At 44.3% G+C, this 17,122-nt stretch overlaps 2 protein-coding genes across 2 annotated transcripts; both read left to right on the forward strand.

Moving 5' to 3' along the window:
* The first annotated feature begins 10 nt into the window (after positions 1–10).
* slc51a (solute carrier family 51 member A) lies at positions 11–8,828 on the forward strand. Its single transcript, XM_076761573.1, has 9 exons — positions 11–220; positions 3,128–3,279; positions 3,370–3,443; positions 3,727–3,885; positions 5,380–5,491; positions 6,423–6,569; positions 6,744–6,849; positions 7,021–7,142; positions 7,352–8,828. Exons 1-9 carry the CDS (start codon positions 145–147, stop codon positions 7,436–7,438), a joined length of 1,035 nt encoding a protein of 344 aa, XP_076617688.1. The 5' UTR covers positions 11–144; the 3' UTR covers positions 7,439–8,828.
* A 712-nt stretch (positions 8,829–9,540) lies between these two features.
* pdk3a (pyruvate dehydrogenase kinase, isozyme 3a) lies at positions 9,541–17,104 on the forward strand. The gene is made up of 12 exons (XM_076761109.1): positions 9,541–9,897; positions 11,328–11,469; positions 11,590–11,661; positions 12,061–12,245; positions 12,332–12,421; positions 12,652–12,729; positions 12,933–13,009; positions 13,128–13,229; positions 13,349–13,456; positions 13,689–13,802; positions 14,508–14,628; positions 16,514–17,104. The coding sequence occupies exons 1-12, from the start codon at positions 9,795–9,797 to the stop codon at positions 16,546–16,548; spliced, it is 1,227 nt and encodes a 408-aa protein (XP_076617224.1). The 5' UTR covers positions 9,541–9,794; the 3' UTR covers positions 16,549–17,104.
* The last annotated feature ends 18 nt before the right edge of the window (positions 17,105–17,122 follow it).

Below are 17,122 nucleotides of genomic sequence, written 5' to 3' on the forward strand. Positions count from 1 at the left end.
CCGGGAGGAGGCTATCCCTCTGCGGAGAGCTGGAGGACGCTGTTTGGACGTTTGGAGAGCAGAGTCGCGCGTCTGCGGGTGTTGAACAGGGCCTGACCGAAAGCTGGAAGCGACATTTGTGAGGATCCGCCGACGGCTGCCAGCATGAATAATGGATCGAACCGAACTGTTGACCCGAGCTGCAGGGAGAAACCTCCTCTCGCCATCGACATCATCCTCAGTGAGTAGACCCGCTCTGACGGATCACCCCGTTAGAGAGTTTTGGTGACTGTCTCCAGAGCGATCACACTGATGCGCCACAGCGGGACTGTGATTTTTCTGGTTTGTGGTAACAGTGGGGGAAGAGAAGCTAAACTTGTGGTCTTGTGGTGATTAAAGTGCTGCTGCAGGATGGTGGTGCTCCCTGTGCAGGATCTAGTGCCCCCCTTTGCGTCTTTCTTGCTGTGGAGTGAACGAGGTTCCTTCTGAAGAGGGCACCCTTGGATCCTTTTCTGGCACATGCAGCACACATTTTTTTTTTTTTTTTTTTTTTGCTAGATCGGTATGAAACAAGCTGAGCTCAGTTCTCAGTTGCTGGTTCGGATTTTTCAGCAAGTGATCTGGCGTAATCCATTAATCCACTCCACTAGGCTGGTGGGGTTATTGTTAATTAATATTTAGGCGTCTGAGTCATGTTGGATTATACATTTCACGTCTCCTAACACTTCTCAGAGGCGACATCTGCAGCAAAGCAGAGAGAAAATCCACTTAAATAGAGCTAAGCAATATTTTTAGGACTTACAGTAAATCCTAAAGTATTAAATCATCATAAATCAGAATAAATGTGTGTGAAAGTACAGTAAGAAATACTGTAATTCGTGCTTTTTGGTTTGGGGAACATTGTGTCCTCTTTCATAACATTTAAAGGCATTTCTTGCACATTTGCATTGTATGTTTTTATTGTTGCACTTTAAGATGTTTCTCTGCTTTACCGTTTGGCTTGTGTGCATTTGTCATATTTATTACATTTTCTTGTTTTTGACCTTTTTAAAATGTGTGTTCGTTAACGCACTATGACTGAGACTAAAGGTTAAAGATCAGCCATTTAAGACTGCTCCCTGCGTTTTAATATATCCATGAAAGCTTGCTGAACACATGCTGTATGTTAGCTGACCACAGATGTGTTGTTCTAACCTCGAATTTAGGTCATTTAGTGAATGTGTCACTGTTAGTTTGTCCACCAGAGAGCTCTGAAAACTAATTGAAAGGATCAAAAAAGATAATATTGGCCAATCTGTGATCTGTCCTTTTTAAGTCTTCCAAATATGGCTTCCTGCATCAGCCTCAGAAATCCACTATTTGCTGGGCCGTACCTGTGACGGGAAAACTTTGAAAGTCTCACAAGTACCATCTGGATCAGATTCTTCAGTAAAAAAAACGAGCTTCAGTTTCCACTTTACTGCACATTTGTGGCTGCATACCATGTCAGATGGTTAAGAGCAGAGCGGAGAGAAACGTTTGAAGTAGATGAAGGAAGACTGATAAAAACATAATTATAGAAATGTCAAAACAATCAAAAAGTCAAAAAGAGGAATTTCAATCGATTAAAAAAAGTAAATGAACAAACACTTTTAGAGGACATGTGACCTCCTACTGATACTGAAATCATTAAACAGGAATGTTTGTTTGTGTGTATGGTTTTAGGTTTGTGTGTGTGTGTGCGCGTGCTTTTGTGTAGAAGAGAGTAACTGACTCAGATCGCTGCGCTCACAATTACAAGCAACATGCTGAAACAATGCACCCCACCTTTCCTCCCACTTTGTGCGCCGTCGTGAGCGTGTGGCTGCATCATCGCCACTTTTTTTCTTTGTCTGAAACATCTGCTGAAGCAGTTGCGACCACGTGTGTGTGTGTGTGTGCTGATGCCTATTTCGAAAGTTGTTACCACAGATGACACCCTGCCAGCTCCTCTGTGCACATCCCTGGCCTCCATGCACCGCTACATTTTCCAGATTCGACTGTCAGCTCTGTTTTCAAGGCTTAAAGAGCAGCGAAGTTCTGCGAAGCCAAACTCTTGCATTACATATGAAATGACCCCGCGCTGTCCAGCACATGCTGTAAGAGGGAATCCATTCACCCTCTGGCTGGTTTTATGTGCTCAACATGCACGTCCATGGCAACAGTCTGCATTTGATTTCCTGTGTTGCTGTTTTCATTTATTACTTCATAATCAACTTTTTTTGTACTTCAAAGAAACACATTAAGAGGGTCAACAGCGCCTGCTTTTTCACTTTCAATTCGTCTTCCTGCACTTGGTCATGCTGTTTCCAGTCTAGCCCCATTTTCCCAAGATGCTTGCAAGTCTAGCTTTTCTTATGACTCTTAACACACACACACACACACACACACACACACACACACACACACACACACATATATATAGCCATACTAGCTGCATGGCTCTAGGACGGTGATGCAGGTTTGTCTGTTGGTCCCCCGCTTTGGTTCAGACTGAACTATCTCATTAACTTCCACATAATGTTGCCAAGAAACTCATGCAATGACCCCAAAACCATGAATTCCATTGACCTCGCCTCTAGTGCCCCATGTCGCAACAATTTTTGGATGGATCGCAGTAAGGTCAGGTACACACATTCCTGCCCCCCCGCAGGTTGAATTTTCATCACCCCTTAACATTTCATCCAGTGCCATCATCCAATCGACTCTTCAGTTTGCCCAAAACTTTGGTTTCCCATCAAATACCTGCGAGACTAAGGACTTTCCCATCAGCCTCAGCTGTGCTTTGTGTTTAACTGCTAATTAGAAAATGTTACCATGCTAACACACTAAAATGAGACAGTGAATATGGTGAACGTGCTAAGGATTTGCACGTGTGCGCACAGCCTTGCAGAGCTGCTAGCATGTTTGCTTTTTTGGCTCCTTGTTATTTCGTGGCAGTTATTTATTCAGCCTGAATAAACATTTCAAGGCGTTGCTGAAGGCTCTAACAACATAAATACCAGATGATTAGCTTCGTAACAGCACAATCAAAGATCAAATCAAGGTTGAGCTTCTGAAGAACGGCCTGTGGGTCCAGCTCCAATTTGAAGATGGCTCATTTGTTGTTACTTCCTTTCTCTCCCCTCAGACTTGGACATCTTTGGCATCATCCTGTACTCTGTGCTCACCTTCATGGCAGCCGTGTCCATGCTGGTCTTCCTAGAAGAGTGTGTCTACATCTATAAGAAAGTGCCGGCCAATAAGAAGAGTGTGATCATCTGGGTGAATGGGGCGGCGCCGGTGAGAATAACATAGATTGACGTTTTCATGCATCAGTGCTGGTCACATATTCTGTATCTTCACACCCCCTCTTTCTCCGCTCTTCTTCAGGTGATTGCCACCATGTCATGTCTGGGGATGTGGATCCCCAGAGCCACCATGTTTACTGATATGACCTCTGCCTGGTGGGTTTCTCTTCCTCTGCTTGTCTTGTACTCACCTTTCATCGCTCGCTGCGCTGTGACTCTTGTTACCCACAGAGCCCCGCAGTAAAAAATCACAGAGGGGAAACTTCAGCTTCGAAACCTACTGAGAGTTTTATAGAAAACAGTGACACTGTTGTGTAATGTGCGTGGGACTTATGGCTTTCATTTTCTCCACTGATCCTTCCTCATGCTCGCCCTCCATCCTCCATCCCTCATTACTCATTACAATTACATTTCTCTCTCCGATCTTATCTCTCTGCAGCTACTTTGCCGTCGTGGTGTTCAAGTTCCTGATCCTGATGGTGGAGGAGGTGGGTGGCGACGAGGCCTTCTTGAAGCGAGCGGGGAGACATAAACTGAAGATCAGCACGGGGCCGTGCTGCTGCTGCTGTCCCTGCCTGCCATATGTTGCCATCACACGGTAAACACCCCAATAAAATACAGTCTGGGGTTTGCATAATCAACACAGCCCCTCTGTTTTTTCATGCCCCGAGAGCTGAAATGAACACCGCCCGTTCCTAACAACACCCTGTGTGTGAACAGCTTCTGTGGATCAGAAGCACATGTTTAGTCTGATAACAGCAGCATGTTCCCTTTGTCCTTTGCAGGAGAGAGTATTTATCAGATTATTAGGCCTCAAGAGTTTGGAAGCAACGGAAGATTAATACCACTCTCATATCTGTCTATTAAATATAAGGCTACAGCCTGCAGATGATTAGTTTGGCTTAGCACAAAGACTGGAAAAGAGAAAAATGCAAATGTAACAACTGGGATATAACCTGTTGATGAGTGAGCTTTAGAGACACTGGAGAATTTACACGTCAGTCAGGTTTGAACACAGAGAAAACAAGCTTATGCTGAGCTAAGATAAAATAATCAGCACCTGGCTCCAGCCACATATTAATTACACTGACATGAGCGCCTTGTTTACCCAAGTCTCTAAAATGAAGGCAGTGAGAGCAAAGCGAACACAAGCCGCAGAGCCACAATAACCACATTTATGAGAAATACACCAGACTGAAAAAAAAAACAGAATCATCCTTTCATTTCAAGCAATCCCTGCAGTGGCTTTTAAAACATCCTGCAGCGCTAATGAAGCACAGATCCTGTGCAGCTTCCAGGATGGTTATGACCGCGCGTTGTTGGAGGGGTTGGCCAGTTCTTTGATGAGGTTTTTGACCTGTTTGAAGTTTGCATAACCTCAGAGATCCTGTGAACACACAGCACTGGATTGCATGTTTCTGTTTTCTGAGCGCAGGTTGAACACACTCCTGGCCGTTCAACTCTTCCAAAGCACAACTGTGTATCGTAACCCACTGCAGACAGCGATCTCATCACATCCCTGTCTGGCTGAGTACAGACTGGCTGCATTTTCACTGTGTCATTTTTTTCTTTCATGCCCTATTCGTTGTGTATAGGCATCTCTCACAGGTATAGTCTGTTTAGGTGATGCACTATTTTCCTGGTGTTATGCAGTGACCAGCAGATGTGCATATTTCCAGCATTATGCACTTCTTAACGTGCAATCAAACAGAAAGTCCTTTGACGTAAACCGCCCTGCTGCACACAGCCACAACAACAAAAACAATGATGATGATGATGATGGTGGTGAGAGGCAGTTTCCCATCTCAGTTTCCCATCAACTGCATCATTTGTGCTCTCTTGTTTATGAGAGATCAGAAAGGTGTAATGCACCTCAGGGGGACCGTTAATGTTATTGTTGGACATGTAAGAACATTCAAATTAACATCGTGTCCAAGGCCGCTGTCAATTGTCCGACACATCCTGCAGTAATTGTCCAGGTTAGGTTCGGGGAGGTGGAGAGTTCCCTGGTGGACTTTTGCTTTTTCGAAGCTGAAGCCATTTTCTGTCATCACCAGCTACTATAAAATTGCTTCCTCTCCTCCGTCTCCAGGCGCACTCTCTTCCTGCTCAAACTTGGCTCGTTCCAGTTTGCTGTCCTGAAGACTGTCTTCACCGTCCTTTCTATTGTCCTCTACACCAATGGGACCTTTGACCTCTCTGATGTGAGTTGCTGTTGCAGCCCTAACTTCTATTTGTACTAGTTGTTCCCCAACTGGTTACTGTTCGATGTGTCAGAAAAATATGTTAGTGTGTCAGCACAGCCCAGATTCCCCATGTTTACTGGCGATGTTGTCTTGCCATCAATTGTTATAAATTGCTCTATTTGTTTCTGTAAGACTTAATAATAAGGGTGTGTGATTATCATGTTTAATCAATGTGTAACTTCTTTAAGACTCCTGATGTTTTGATGAATGAATTAATGCAGAGCGTATTATGACTTCCTGTCACTCACTGCCATCAAATGATCGACACTGTGAGCTTGTGATTAGATGATGCTTAATGAATCTTTATTTAATGATTTTTAACTCAGAGTTAATTTGATTTTAATAGTACTTAAAATGAGCTGGAATGAAGTTACACAGAAAAGATCAGCTCAGACCCTGAACTCCGAAAACCCAACTTTGATGGCCCCTTAACTTTTTCTCTAGCGCCATCATGAGGTCAAACTGTTCATTTGTCCAATACTTTCGTTCATTGCTAGTAGCTTCAGATTTATGTGAGAATTTAAATGCATGGACCTGAAAAGCCCTTTTCCGTCTAAAAGTTAAATGAAGTGAGTTAACTGTGAGTTAACGTTCAATCACTGATGATCCATTTAGTGTATACTAGTCATATAAACTCATAGTGATTCTTAATAGTGAGCAACATGAATCCATCGTACACCCTGGATGGACTGCATTAAATCATCATGACTCATTTATTACTTAAGCATGCACTTAACACTTGTACACTTGTTATATAATGTTCCCTGTTTTGCCAAAGAAATTACGAAATACAAAGGGTATTTCATGTAAAGAGGACTATAGGGGAAGATGACAGCGTTATCTCATGTCTTCCGTATCTTTTTTCTGTGTGTGTGTGACCACGTTTCAGTTGACCATTACCGGAGCTGCTATATGGATCAACCCGTTCGTGGGCATCTTGACAATCATAGCCCTGTGGCCTGTCTCCATCACGTTCATGCACCTGAGGGTCACCCTGCGGACACTCAAGATCGTCCCCAAGTACGCCATGTACCAGGTGAGAGCACCAGAGAGGCTTTAAACATGCATGAGCTCCTCACTTTACTGCACACAAACAGCGGTTTTTACACACCGACAGTAACTCGGACACTCAGCTCAGTTTAGGTCATAGGGTTTACAGGATTTTCAGAATCAGTCAGGCTAAACTCTGTGTGTGTGTGTGTGTTTGTAGATGGTGCTGATCCTGAGTCAGCTGCAAACAGCCATCATCAACATCTTGGCTTTGAACGGAACCATCGCCTGCACCCCGCCCTTCTCTGGGCCAGCCAGAGGATACAGTGAGTCAACGCACGACTGATCCATTCATCCACGTGTCGCTCTGTGATGATCAACAATGAGTCCATCCCTCTTTCCATTCAGTCACAACACCGGCCACAACTCCCTCAAGCCTCCTTTGATTGTTCACCTTTACTCACTCCTTTATTTTCTGTGCGCTTCTGTCTCCGCAGTGATGAGTCAGCAGCTTTTGATCCTGGAAATGTTCATCATCACGCTGGTAACGCGTCTGCTGTATCGCCGACAGTACGATCCTTTACCCAAGGAAGAGTACGACGACAATGAAAACACCAAGGTGGCTGTAATAACCGAATCAGCATGAGAACTCTAAATGTGTGTGTGAGTGTGTGTGTGTGTGTGTGTGTGTGTGTGTGTGTGTGTGTGTGTGTGTGTGTGTGTCATTTATACTTCCAGCATATATTTGATTGAGAGATTATATAATTGATTATGAATAAATATAAATATGATTTATATGCACATTAATCTTGTGGGTGCTCATTGCAGGTCACAGACTTGCACACTCTCCATCACTGTTTGATGGATGGGGAACAGCAACCACACGATCCAGAGCAATCCAGCACTATTGACTGACATGTTCCCACTTTGTGCCATTTCAGTCTGCTCTTGTGTATATATAAACTATGTGATTTGGTAAAAAGTTCAGGGAAATGGAGAAAACATTTGCGGAGACTTGAGCATAGTGTTCAAGAAACTGCTAAATGTAAACCCGAGTAAGCGTGGTTTATTACTGAATTATTCTTTTTTTCAGCCCACCCGCTGTGTGCTGACCTAAAGACTATCAAGTATCAACTGAGGTACCAAATCACTTTCCCTCCCCTTTTTGAATTTAGAGGTTCATATTAGTTTAATTCAAGGGAAATACAAAAATAATAATGGCGCTCCAAATGTAAGGTGGCCCCATTTATTTATATCCGCTGTCTTTGTGAGGCATTATTGCATAATGGTAAGCTGTATTTTTCTCTTGCATTTGCATTCTGTGTCACCAGCACTGGACCTTTACTGTCACCATGTGTACAACATTTAAAACATCCTCAGATGAACTGAAAACGCTGTTTGACTCTGTGTTGTCATTTGTTTCAGTTTACCCAGTCAGCTGCTCTGTCACACTGTGGTGTTTCATCTTTGCCACTAGGTGGCAGTAGAAACCAAAACCTGGTCGATACAGAACAGCGTCTGTGTGGGACTGAAACCGGACTATCATCACCTGACAGTTGTTATTACTGTAACAGGCAGCCGTCATACCAGTCGGCTCCCTACAGTCCGGAGTAGTACACATTAAACTAAAAAACGGATTCAGTTATTCACATGCAAGGCTTTCTAGGCTAATCCGACATTTTGTAGCGCACTAGCTTACTACGCATTATGTATTTTTACGTGTAAGATGTACACATTTACTGTAATGGGCTGCTGTGGGTATTACATTAAGTGGCCGCAGATAAACAAGGTAACGTACACGATGTTGATTGACACGCCTCCGTCCAATTGGGTTGCGGCTATTTCTCACTTCCTAGTTTTCAGCCAATCACTGCATTGAACCAACAAGCCTCAGCCAAGTGCGGTTGAGTGGAAACTTTCAAATGCAGCTACGTGCTGTCCAAAAACGTTCGCGCAGTCTAAAGTAGTCGGAAGTGAGGGGATTTAACCTTCATAATAAAATATTTTTTCAGCTCTACGAAGATGAGTGTTGTTCAAACTGGCTGATTGAACAGGCTTTTTGTTTGTTTGTTTGTTTTGTTTTTTAGAAAAAGAACAATGCTTTTGCCCTTCCTGCATTGAAAATTTTACTTGAATACAAGTATCTAAGTATTATCAGCAAAACCTAGTGAGTAAAAGTACTCATAATGCTGAAAAATGACAATGACTCCTGTAAGTGTTTCACTGTTGTATATTGTATAATTATTACTGATGCATTCAGTAATTAACATTTTTCTGTTGGCCGAGGTGGAGCTATTTTAACTAACGCTGGGTAATTTAATATATTTTATGACCAAAGCTTATGAACTGATAAAACATGATGCATTGTTTTCATGTGTTGTGAATTTATTATTTGTTATTTTTTTACAGAAGCATAAGAGATAATCAACTAAAGTACAAGTCCCTCAAATTATAACTTAAGTGCTGTACTTGAATAAATGTGCATAGTTATGTTGCATTACTGAAAACGATTACCAATTCACTAATGCTTTACAGATAACATTAATAGTCAAGTCACTGTCATTTATAAAAGGTTGTACTTTTAAGAAGCCATCAAGTCTGCAGTTGTAGTCAGTCATTTAGAGTGTGGTGGATGACATTTTAAAGGCATTAAGGCTATATTTATAAATGTTAACTTGTTAAGCAAAGGTTTTATATGCATCAACAAAATAAGTCATCTGCAAGTATAAACATTAATAAGTCATTTGTAAAGAACTCCTGAAGTCTGCAGTTGTAAACGTTAATAAGTTGCTCCTAAATTAATGCTCTGCAGCTCTTTTACCATTTTATTATGTTGACAATATATATTTGATTCATTAAGAATTGGTTAATGATTTAGCTATTAGAGACCATCTATAAAGGTTGCCTTGTTAAAAAATCGGTCCCAAATTTTCTTCCTTACCCCAAATCAGACGGCCTGTTAATTTATTTTGAAAACGTGCCCGGAAGCGGACGTTTGCTCCAGGTATGCTTTACATTGTTTTAGCTCTGAACGTCTGAACAATGTAGACCCAGGAAACGCTCTTGCGAGCATATCGTTCGTATCCCATCGTCTAACCCTTATGGACGTTTATTCATCTCTTCGCTTCGTGTCCACCGGAAGAAATGTGGACGCCGCCGACCGGGGAGGACCGTCCGTGTGGCTGTCAGCGTTACCGGGGATGAAATGGTCGCGTTTGTATTGAATGTCATTCTCACGTTCAGCTCCGGGCATCACTATTAAACTTTCAAGATGAGGTTCTTCGCGTCTCTGCTGAAAAACGCAAACCCCAAAATCGAGTATTACTCCAGGTTTTCGCCGTCCCCGCTCTCCATCAAGCAGTTTCTGGATTTTGGTAAGTGTCATCCTCCAGGAGTGACTTGCTGATTAGGAACACCACCAGGAGGCCTTTCTTTTCCAGTGCCTTGAATTTTGTCATTTCAGCCACTATTTCCGTGCAGTGTCACGGGCAAGCTGGCGTCTTATTAATAGAAACCCTGCACGAGCTGAAACATCAGACTGTGCAATGATCAGATGTGACATTTGAAGGAGCTGACCACAGGCTGGTGTCTCTGCATGACAGCTTTCTGTTGGTGGAACATGCGTCCAGTGCATGCAGGTGTCCTCCTCAGTCAGACTGGGTGCAGCTGATGCGAGCCCAGCCTTCAAATGCTCAACAGGGCTTTTTTTCAGAGCAGGAAGGGTCTTTGTTTTGCATGTGCAGTGTGTCTGTGCATGCAGATTCAATCACTGTGCCCAGACTCTGACACGAGATGCCGGCCACAGCGCTCAAGGCTTTTCTTAATCCACCTCTGATTAAAACACAGTCATCTCTCTTACATAATTTGTTGTCACGGCTGTGGGTCTGACATGAAGTCCAGGAGGCTTGCGGCTACCAAGACACAAATCTGGTCAGCTGTGACTGGTCAGAGAAGCAGCACACTGGGGTGTTTGAGGAGGGGACGAGTGAGACATCATCCGAGGAAAGTCGGTCAGTAGTCACTCCAGGGCTGAGTCAGTATTTGGTGGTTTCGCAACCCCTTTCTGCAGTTGACCGGCCCGCGTCGTGTGCTGCTGAGTCAGGGGAAGTCTTTCCTCTGAGCAGACATGATGGGATGTTTCCTTTCAGTCGTTTCTTCTTATACTATGAGTTGTTCCCCTTTCACACAGGCAGCAGATTTCCTTTTCACGTTTTCTCCGCTGAGGGTTAACAGGGCTCCTCGCGGCGTCCCCCGTGGTCATTTTTCGAGGAAGATGGTCAGCATTGCACCACAATAATTGAGTTTTTCCTGTTTAGATCTGAAACATAAATCCCCGCTAACCTTTCCATGACTCCCTCTCTCTGCTGGATAACAATATTTATGATTTCCTTGTATGGTTCAGGCTCATGTAGGAAAGTAAATACAGCCCCAGCCGGTTTGCAGAGTTGAAGGTATCATGTTAAAGGTTGGAAAACTGAAACTGACTGCAGCTCTCAATCTGATACTTTGCCTGTTTGTTTACCTCGTCTGCCAGTCACATAAGTTCACTCATGAAATCATTTTTTATCTTGGGGAAAGCAAGATTTTTTCACCGTTTTGAGGTTGATGACAGTCACATTTTGGCATTACTCCTTGCCTTGTGCTACCTTGGCTTTCACATGGCAACAAGAATACAAATAGGAGTTCTTTGCATGGTGGATTTCGTCATGTACGGACGTGGAAATAAACAAACAAAACCCTGAATATATGTACAGTTCACTGGTGGTGCCTCTTCCAGAAACTCCCAAACTCATTCTTCTTGCAGGCAGGGAGAATGCGTGCGAGAAGACGTCCTACATGTTCCTGCGTAAGGAGCTGCCGGTGCGGCTGGCCAACACCATGAGGGAGGTCAACCTGCTACCCGATCACCTGCTCAGCCAGCCCTCCGTCAGGCTGGTGCAGAAATGGTGAGATGCTTCCTGGAGACATAAGCTTTATATGGCCGCTCTGAGATAAGGTTTACAGCAGGAGCATTGTTAAGACGTTGGTGTAAAAGCTGCCTTTTGGACCTGTGTTTGCTTTATTAGGTACATGCAGAGCTTCGTGGAGCTGCTGGATTATGAGAACAGAAAGCCGGAGGATGCTCACGTTCTCAATGAGTGAGTGAAAACGGCCTCAATGAATGATTCACAGTACAGGTGTGATACGTGTAGACTGCAGCGGGTGCAGCTTTGTCAGGCGCCCAGCTGCTCTGTGCTGGATTTATGTCTTTATGGTTTGAGTCTGTCTGCAGCTAATCCCTGTCATACACATACTGCAGATCTCTGCTGACTGCACAGGTAACGGTGCGTGTTTGCACTATAACAATGCCTCTGTGATAAACACAGATAGGAATTAAGATACGGCGCTCTGTTTAGAGAGCACGTTTCCAAGAATTGTTCAGTCCAGTGGAAATGAAAGAACAGCGAGATTCAGCTTGATTCACCACTGATCCAAGACAAGAGACTAACACTCCTCTTTTCTCCCTCGTTGCGTATTTTCTTCTGTTTCGTTTTCAGTTTCCTCGAGCTCTTGATCGAGATCCGTAACCGCCACAACGACGTGGTTCCCACCATGGCTCAGGGAGTCATCGAGTACAAGGAGAAGTTTGGCTTTGACCCCTTTATCAGCAGCAACATCCAGTATTTCCTGGACCGCTTCTACACCAACCGCATCTCTTTCCGCATGCTCATCAACCAGCACAGTGAGTCTCACAGGCCGACGCGGCTCATTCGGATCGCCGCCGGTCCGCAGCTGACTTTTGTCTCCACGTCTCTTCTTTCTGCGCAGCTCTCCTGTTTGGCAACGACACCAACCCCGCCCATCCGAAACACATCGGCAGCATTGACCCCACCTGCAGCGTGGCTGAAGTCGTCAGAGGTGAGTTAAAGAAATGTTACAGCTGTGGCGCAAATCAAACAAACCCTCGTTCATGTTTACATAATGATAGTTTTTAAAGAATTCCAGCGAGGTGGATCCAAAGCTGCACTCTCGGTGACCCGGCGAGGAGCAGAAAGCCACATTAGCAACAGGAATCCAAACATAAACAATGGCTGTGTTCTGCTTGCTCTGCCCTGACGCGACCCGTGCTGTGTTGCCTCTTCTCTCAGACGCCTATGACACCGCCAAGATGCTGTGCGAGAAGTACTACTTGGCTGCTCCTGAGCTGAAGATTGAAGAGTTCAACAGTAAGATTCGTCGTTTTCTCCCTGTAATCTGCCGCACAGCTGATGTGAAACAATATATTCTGTTACCAAGTCTGTTTAGAGCTTGTGGGTGCAGCTCCAAGTCCGAGTTTAGTCCCGTGATTACAATGTTTGCCTTCTCATTAACTTGAAAAGAAGCAGCTTTGTGTATGTGTGTGTGATGTTTTCCCATTCTTGTCTATCAGTGAAGGCCCCTAAAAAGCCCATCCAGGCGGTGTACGTGCCCTCTCATCTGTTCCACATGCTGTTTGAGCTCTTTAAGGTGAGCAGTGCAGCATCGGTGCTTCAACACCTCAGCGCTCTTTAAGTGTAATTCAGTTGTAATGTGGCTGCAGCTGTGCAAGGACTGAGGTGAGCTCATGAACTCTGTGCGTCTGTAGAACTCAATGAGAGCCACAGTGGAGCTTCATGAGAACAGCACGGAGGGATTGCCACCAGTAAAGGCAAAGGTCACTCTGGGTAAAGAGGATCTCTCCGTTAAGGTAAATCAGACACACACACACACACACACACACACACACACACATTAAATTGTTGGATAAATATTTGCAATTTTGAACTTTTTGTCTGTGTGTCTGCCTCTCCCATAATCTGTCTTCAGATCAGCGACAGAGGAGGAGGAGTTCCTCTGAGGAAGATAGACCGTCTGTTTAACTACATGTACTCCACTGCTCCCACACCAAGCCTGGAGCCAGGAGCTGTCCCACTGGTACACACACACACACACACACACACACATGCAGACACACACACACGCACACGCACACACACACACACACACACACACACACACACACACACACACACACACGCACACACTTGAATCAGGATTGATCCTGGTGACCATTTCAAACCTTCTCCAGCCCACACATTTGTTATATGTTGGATTGTTATATGGCATCTGGGAAATTAAATTCTGCTGTTCTCCCTCTCCCATCCAGGCTGGTTTTGGCTACGGTTTGCCGATTTCTAGGCTTTACGCCCGATACTTCCAGGGGGATCTGAAACTATACTCCATGGAGGGTGTGGGCACAGATGCAGTCATCTATCTGAAGGTAAAGTGAGCTCGTCAAATGTGGAGCATGTTGGAATGGGCTCCACTTTTTTTAGCCAAGATTTGCATGATTGATACCACTCACATCTGTCTGTTAACTAAGAGGCTGGAGCCAGAAGATGGTTAGCTTAGCTTAGCTTAGCTTAGCTTAGCATAAAGACTGGATGTAGGGAGAAACAAATATGATATTGTGTATTCTAGTTGCCACATTTTGTTGCCTTTGAGTAGAGCCAGGGTAGCTGTTTCTCACTGTTTACAGTCTTTATGCTAACCTATGCTAACCAACTGCTGGTGGTGGCTTCGGACAGACGGATAAGAGAGCAGCACTGATCTTCTCATCTAACTGTCAGACAGAAGGAGAATAAACACGTTTCCCAAAATGTCAAACTATCCCTTTAAGTGTGACATAGCACAATGACTGCAAACAAGTGGGAAACAGCTAGCATGGCGCTGTGAAAATGTGCAAAAAAAATCGACCTCCAGGTGACTCTCAAGCTTACTGCATCACATCTTATATCTCTTTCGTTTAAGCCAGATAAAAATGGAAGTGTCAGTGTCTGCAGGCTGTTTCCCTTTGCTTCAGGTCTTAATGCTAGGCTAAGCTAACCCCCTCTGGCTGCAGTGTTGCCATCTGAACTGTTCTTTTGAAGATAAATGACTGTGGGTTCTTATTGGCTCATGCGTTTTGTTCCTCCTCCATGTAAAGGCCCTGTCCAGCGAGTCCTTCGAGCGCCTGCCCGTCTTCAACAAGTCAGCGTGGCGGCATTACAAGACCAGCCCCGAGGCAGACGACTGGAGCAACCCCAGCAAAGAGCCGCGCGATGCCAGCAAGTCCAAATACAAAGCCAACAGATAACTCTGCCTGACCCGCTCGCCCAGCCCTCTGCTGGGAGCCCAAATACCTGCACTCTGCCCTCGAGCATGTGTGATGAAGTGTTGTCCTTGGGTAAACGTTTGGTTTAGGATCAGACTTGCTTTAACATTCCAGAAAAGATCCGTGAACTTGATTTATATCTCTACCCAACGGCAACATTCATCAGCGTAGCTTCCATTGTTGTGGCATTACCACTGGCTCTCCTGAGATGGAGTTCAAAATGAACCTCTTCCAAATTGTAGATCCCCCACCATCATGTTCTGCATCTTTACTGCTTCATTTCTCCTCCATCTGGCCATTATTTGAAGCTAAATTCACTGCATCACTGCTAACAGTTCGGCCCGGCTCGTCTGTGCTGACTGGGCCATCGCTGAATAAGCCAGCACTGCTGATTGAGTGTCTTTCTCACCACCAGTGAAGGCTCAGAGTCTGCCCCCCCTCTCTCAGACACAAGCAGAGTCAGGAGGTTTGAGTTTCAGTGCAAATGGAAAGAGGAGGAGATTTCATTTCCTTCCTTTGGGAGACACTTTTGACTGAACGCACAATTAGGCCAGTGTGTCACTGGCATAGTAAAGACTTGTTTTGGACTCTGTTTCAGCCTGGGAAAATAAAAGAGAAGATTGCATATAGATGAGAGAAAATGATCAATCCTCTGTAAAAGATTATAGGAAGAGTACACCTTATTTTTAAAGCTCTAGAAGACAGGATCTTTATTTTATGCGGAAGAGAGAAAGCCTTACTTCTGGGAAGTCGAAGCATATTTAATGTTTTCAAAAATCTGCCTTGAAGGCTCTACTGGAACTCAAAGTTAATTTTCAATGAAAGAATCCCAGAAATCAAGTATTTTCTTCATATTTAACTACTTCACTCACGGAAGTTAGCTAAACGCCCACCTGCAGGCACTACTGACCCTCATCTGACACTTCTGCTTCCAAGCCTGCTACTGAAGGACCAAAGCAGCGTCTGTAGGATGCTCATGATATGCCACCACGCCAGCTTCGTCACTCACACCAGCATGATTTCAGTCTCGTATGAGACGAGTGGACCTGTTGCATCTAACGAGGACTAAAACAAAAGAGCACGTCATCACATCCGCTTTCTGCCCTTCATCCTGCAAACATTTTAAGCTCACCTGCTGCGGCGGACACACGCTCCCAGCTTGGACTTCACCCTAACAACGCTTCATCCACCCACTTGTGCGACTAATCCTCACAGTCCTCGGAACGAGTTGGAGTGAAGCTTGTGTGTTTTTAAAATGTGCTTTTGTTTTTTGTTGTCACGAGTGTAGAAGACGCGGCTAACGTGCAGAAGGGATTGATAGCTGAGAGCTTTTAATTTATTGTTATCCAGGAACAAAGATGCAGCTAATGAACTACGTTTTCAGGCTTTTGCACTGTTTTCTTTCTATTTAAATCATTGGAACAGGATTACTCTTGATGATCTTTTAATGATTCATTTCTCCTATTACATTCATGTGGACAGTCCACTCCATTTTCTAAGCAGCGTTTGGAAAAAAAATGTGGCTAAAGGAGCCACTTATTACTGGGTACTGACATATTGCTGATCAGATTTTCTGTCACATAAATCATATTTGTGGTGCACTTTACTAACCGCGCACATATTTTTCTTTTAACTCACTTTCATGCAACCATTTCAGACCATTATCTTTAGAAACAGACGTTTATTTCTGATCAGGCGAGATCCCACGTCGCCACTTCCAAAGCGTCAGAATCGTTATTTTTGGAGCTGCTGAAAAAGGCCAAACCTGGTTTGTTAGGACCAGACGATGGGGTGAATTTCAATAATCTGAAGTGACGTCCTTTTCTCGTCCCCTTCAGCTCCACCTGATGTGAAAAGAAAGGAGTGTAGATGAAGAATTCATCCTTTTCAGCCCCACTGTAATAACATGTCATCACTGCCAATGCCTTCGTAACCCGCCAGGCTCGCCGAGCGACGCTCAGTGACAAACCTGCTGCAGAGACGGACACGACGCTCCTCTTCACTCAAAGGCCTCAGCCACATTGAAAAGCCAGTGACTGAACAAAATCCACACCTTCATCGAGGTTTCAGCTCCAGTTGTGTGATTTTAGAGGCCCGGGGATCTCTTCCTCTTCAGTAGTTGCCAACCTTCACTGTTACAGACTGTTTCTGTACCTACGGTATTTTAGAAAATATTCTGTACATAACCATAATTAATGTGTGTGCTGCCAGTGTGGAGTGATCACTGTGTTTTCCACCCTGCTGTACCTCCGGCTTAAACAAACATATTTGTACGCATGCACTCTACCGTGGAGGGGGTCGCGCAAAGATATGCAAATAGTGCAACATGGACGTTATACCAAAAAAGGTGATAGAGCAGTATAATGTGATCCAGCATGAGATCAACCTACATTGTCGAAGCTGACAATAAAGAAAATTGCTGTTGTGTGCGACGTGTTTGCGATTTA

Source organism: Chaetodon auriga, chromosome 21 (genome assembly GCF_051107435.1).
Source record: "Chaetodon auriga isolate fChaAug3 chromosome 21, fChaAug3.hap1, whole genome shotgun sequence".
NCBI classification, from domain to species: Eukaryota; Metazoa; Chordata; class Actinopteri; order Chaetodontiformes; family Chaetodontidae; genus Chaetodon; species Chaetodon auriga.

Bases quoted from the DNA above. Each gene is read 5' to 3' on its own strand.
- slc51a (XM_076761573.1), top strand. From the start codon at position 145: ATGAATAATGGATCGAACCGAACTGTTGACCCGAGCTGCAGGGAGAAA. The intron at 3,280-3,369 runs GTGAGAATAACA...GCTCTTCTTCAG, and splicing joins GGGTGAATGGGGCGGCGCCG to GTGATTGCCACCATGTCATG. The intron at 3,886-5,379 runs GTAAACACCCCA...CTCCGTCTCCAG, and splicing joins CCATATGTTGCCATCACACG to GCGCACTCTCTTCCTGCTCA.
- pdk3a (XM_076761109.1), top strand. From the start codon at position 9,795: ATGAGGTTCTTCGCGTCTCTGCTGAAAAACGCAAACCCCAAAATCGAG. The intron at 13,457-13,688 runs GTACACACACAC...TCTCCCATCCAG, and splicing joins AGCCAGGAGCTGTCCCACTG to GCTGGTTTTGGCTACGGTTT. The intron at 13,803-14,507 runs GTAAAGTGAGCT...CTCCATGTAAAG, and splicing joins ATGCAGTCATCTATCTGAAG to GCCCTGTCCAGCGAGTCCTT.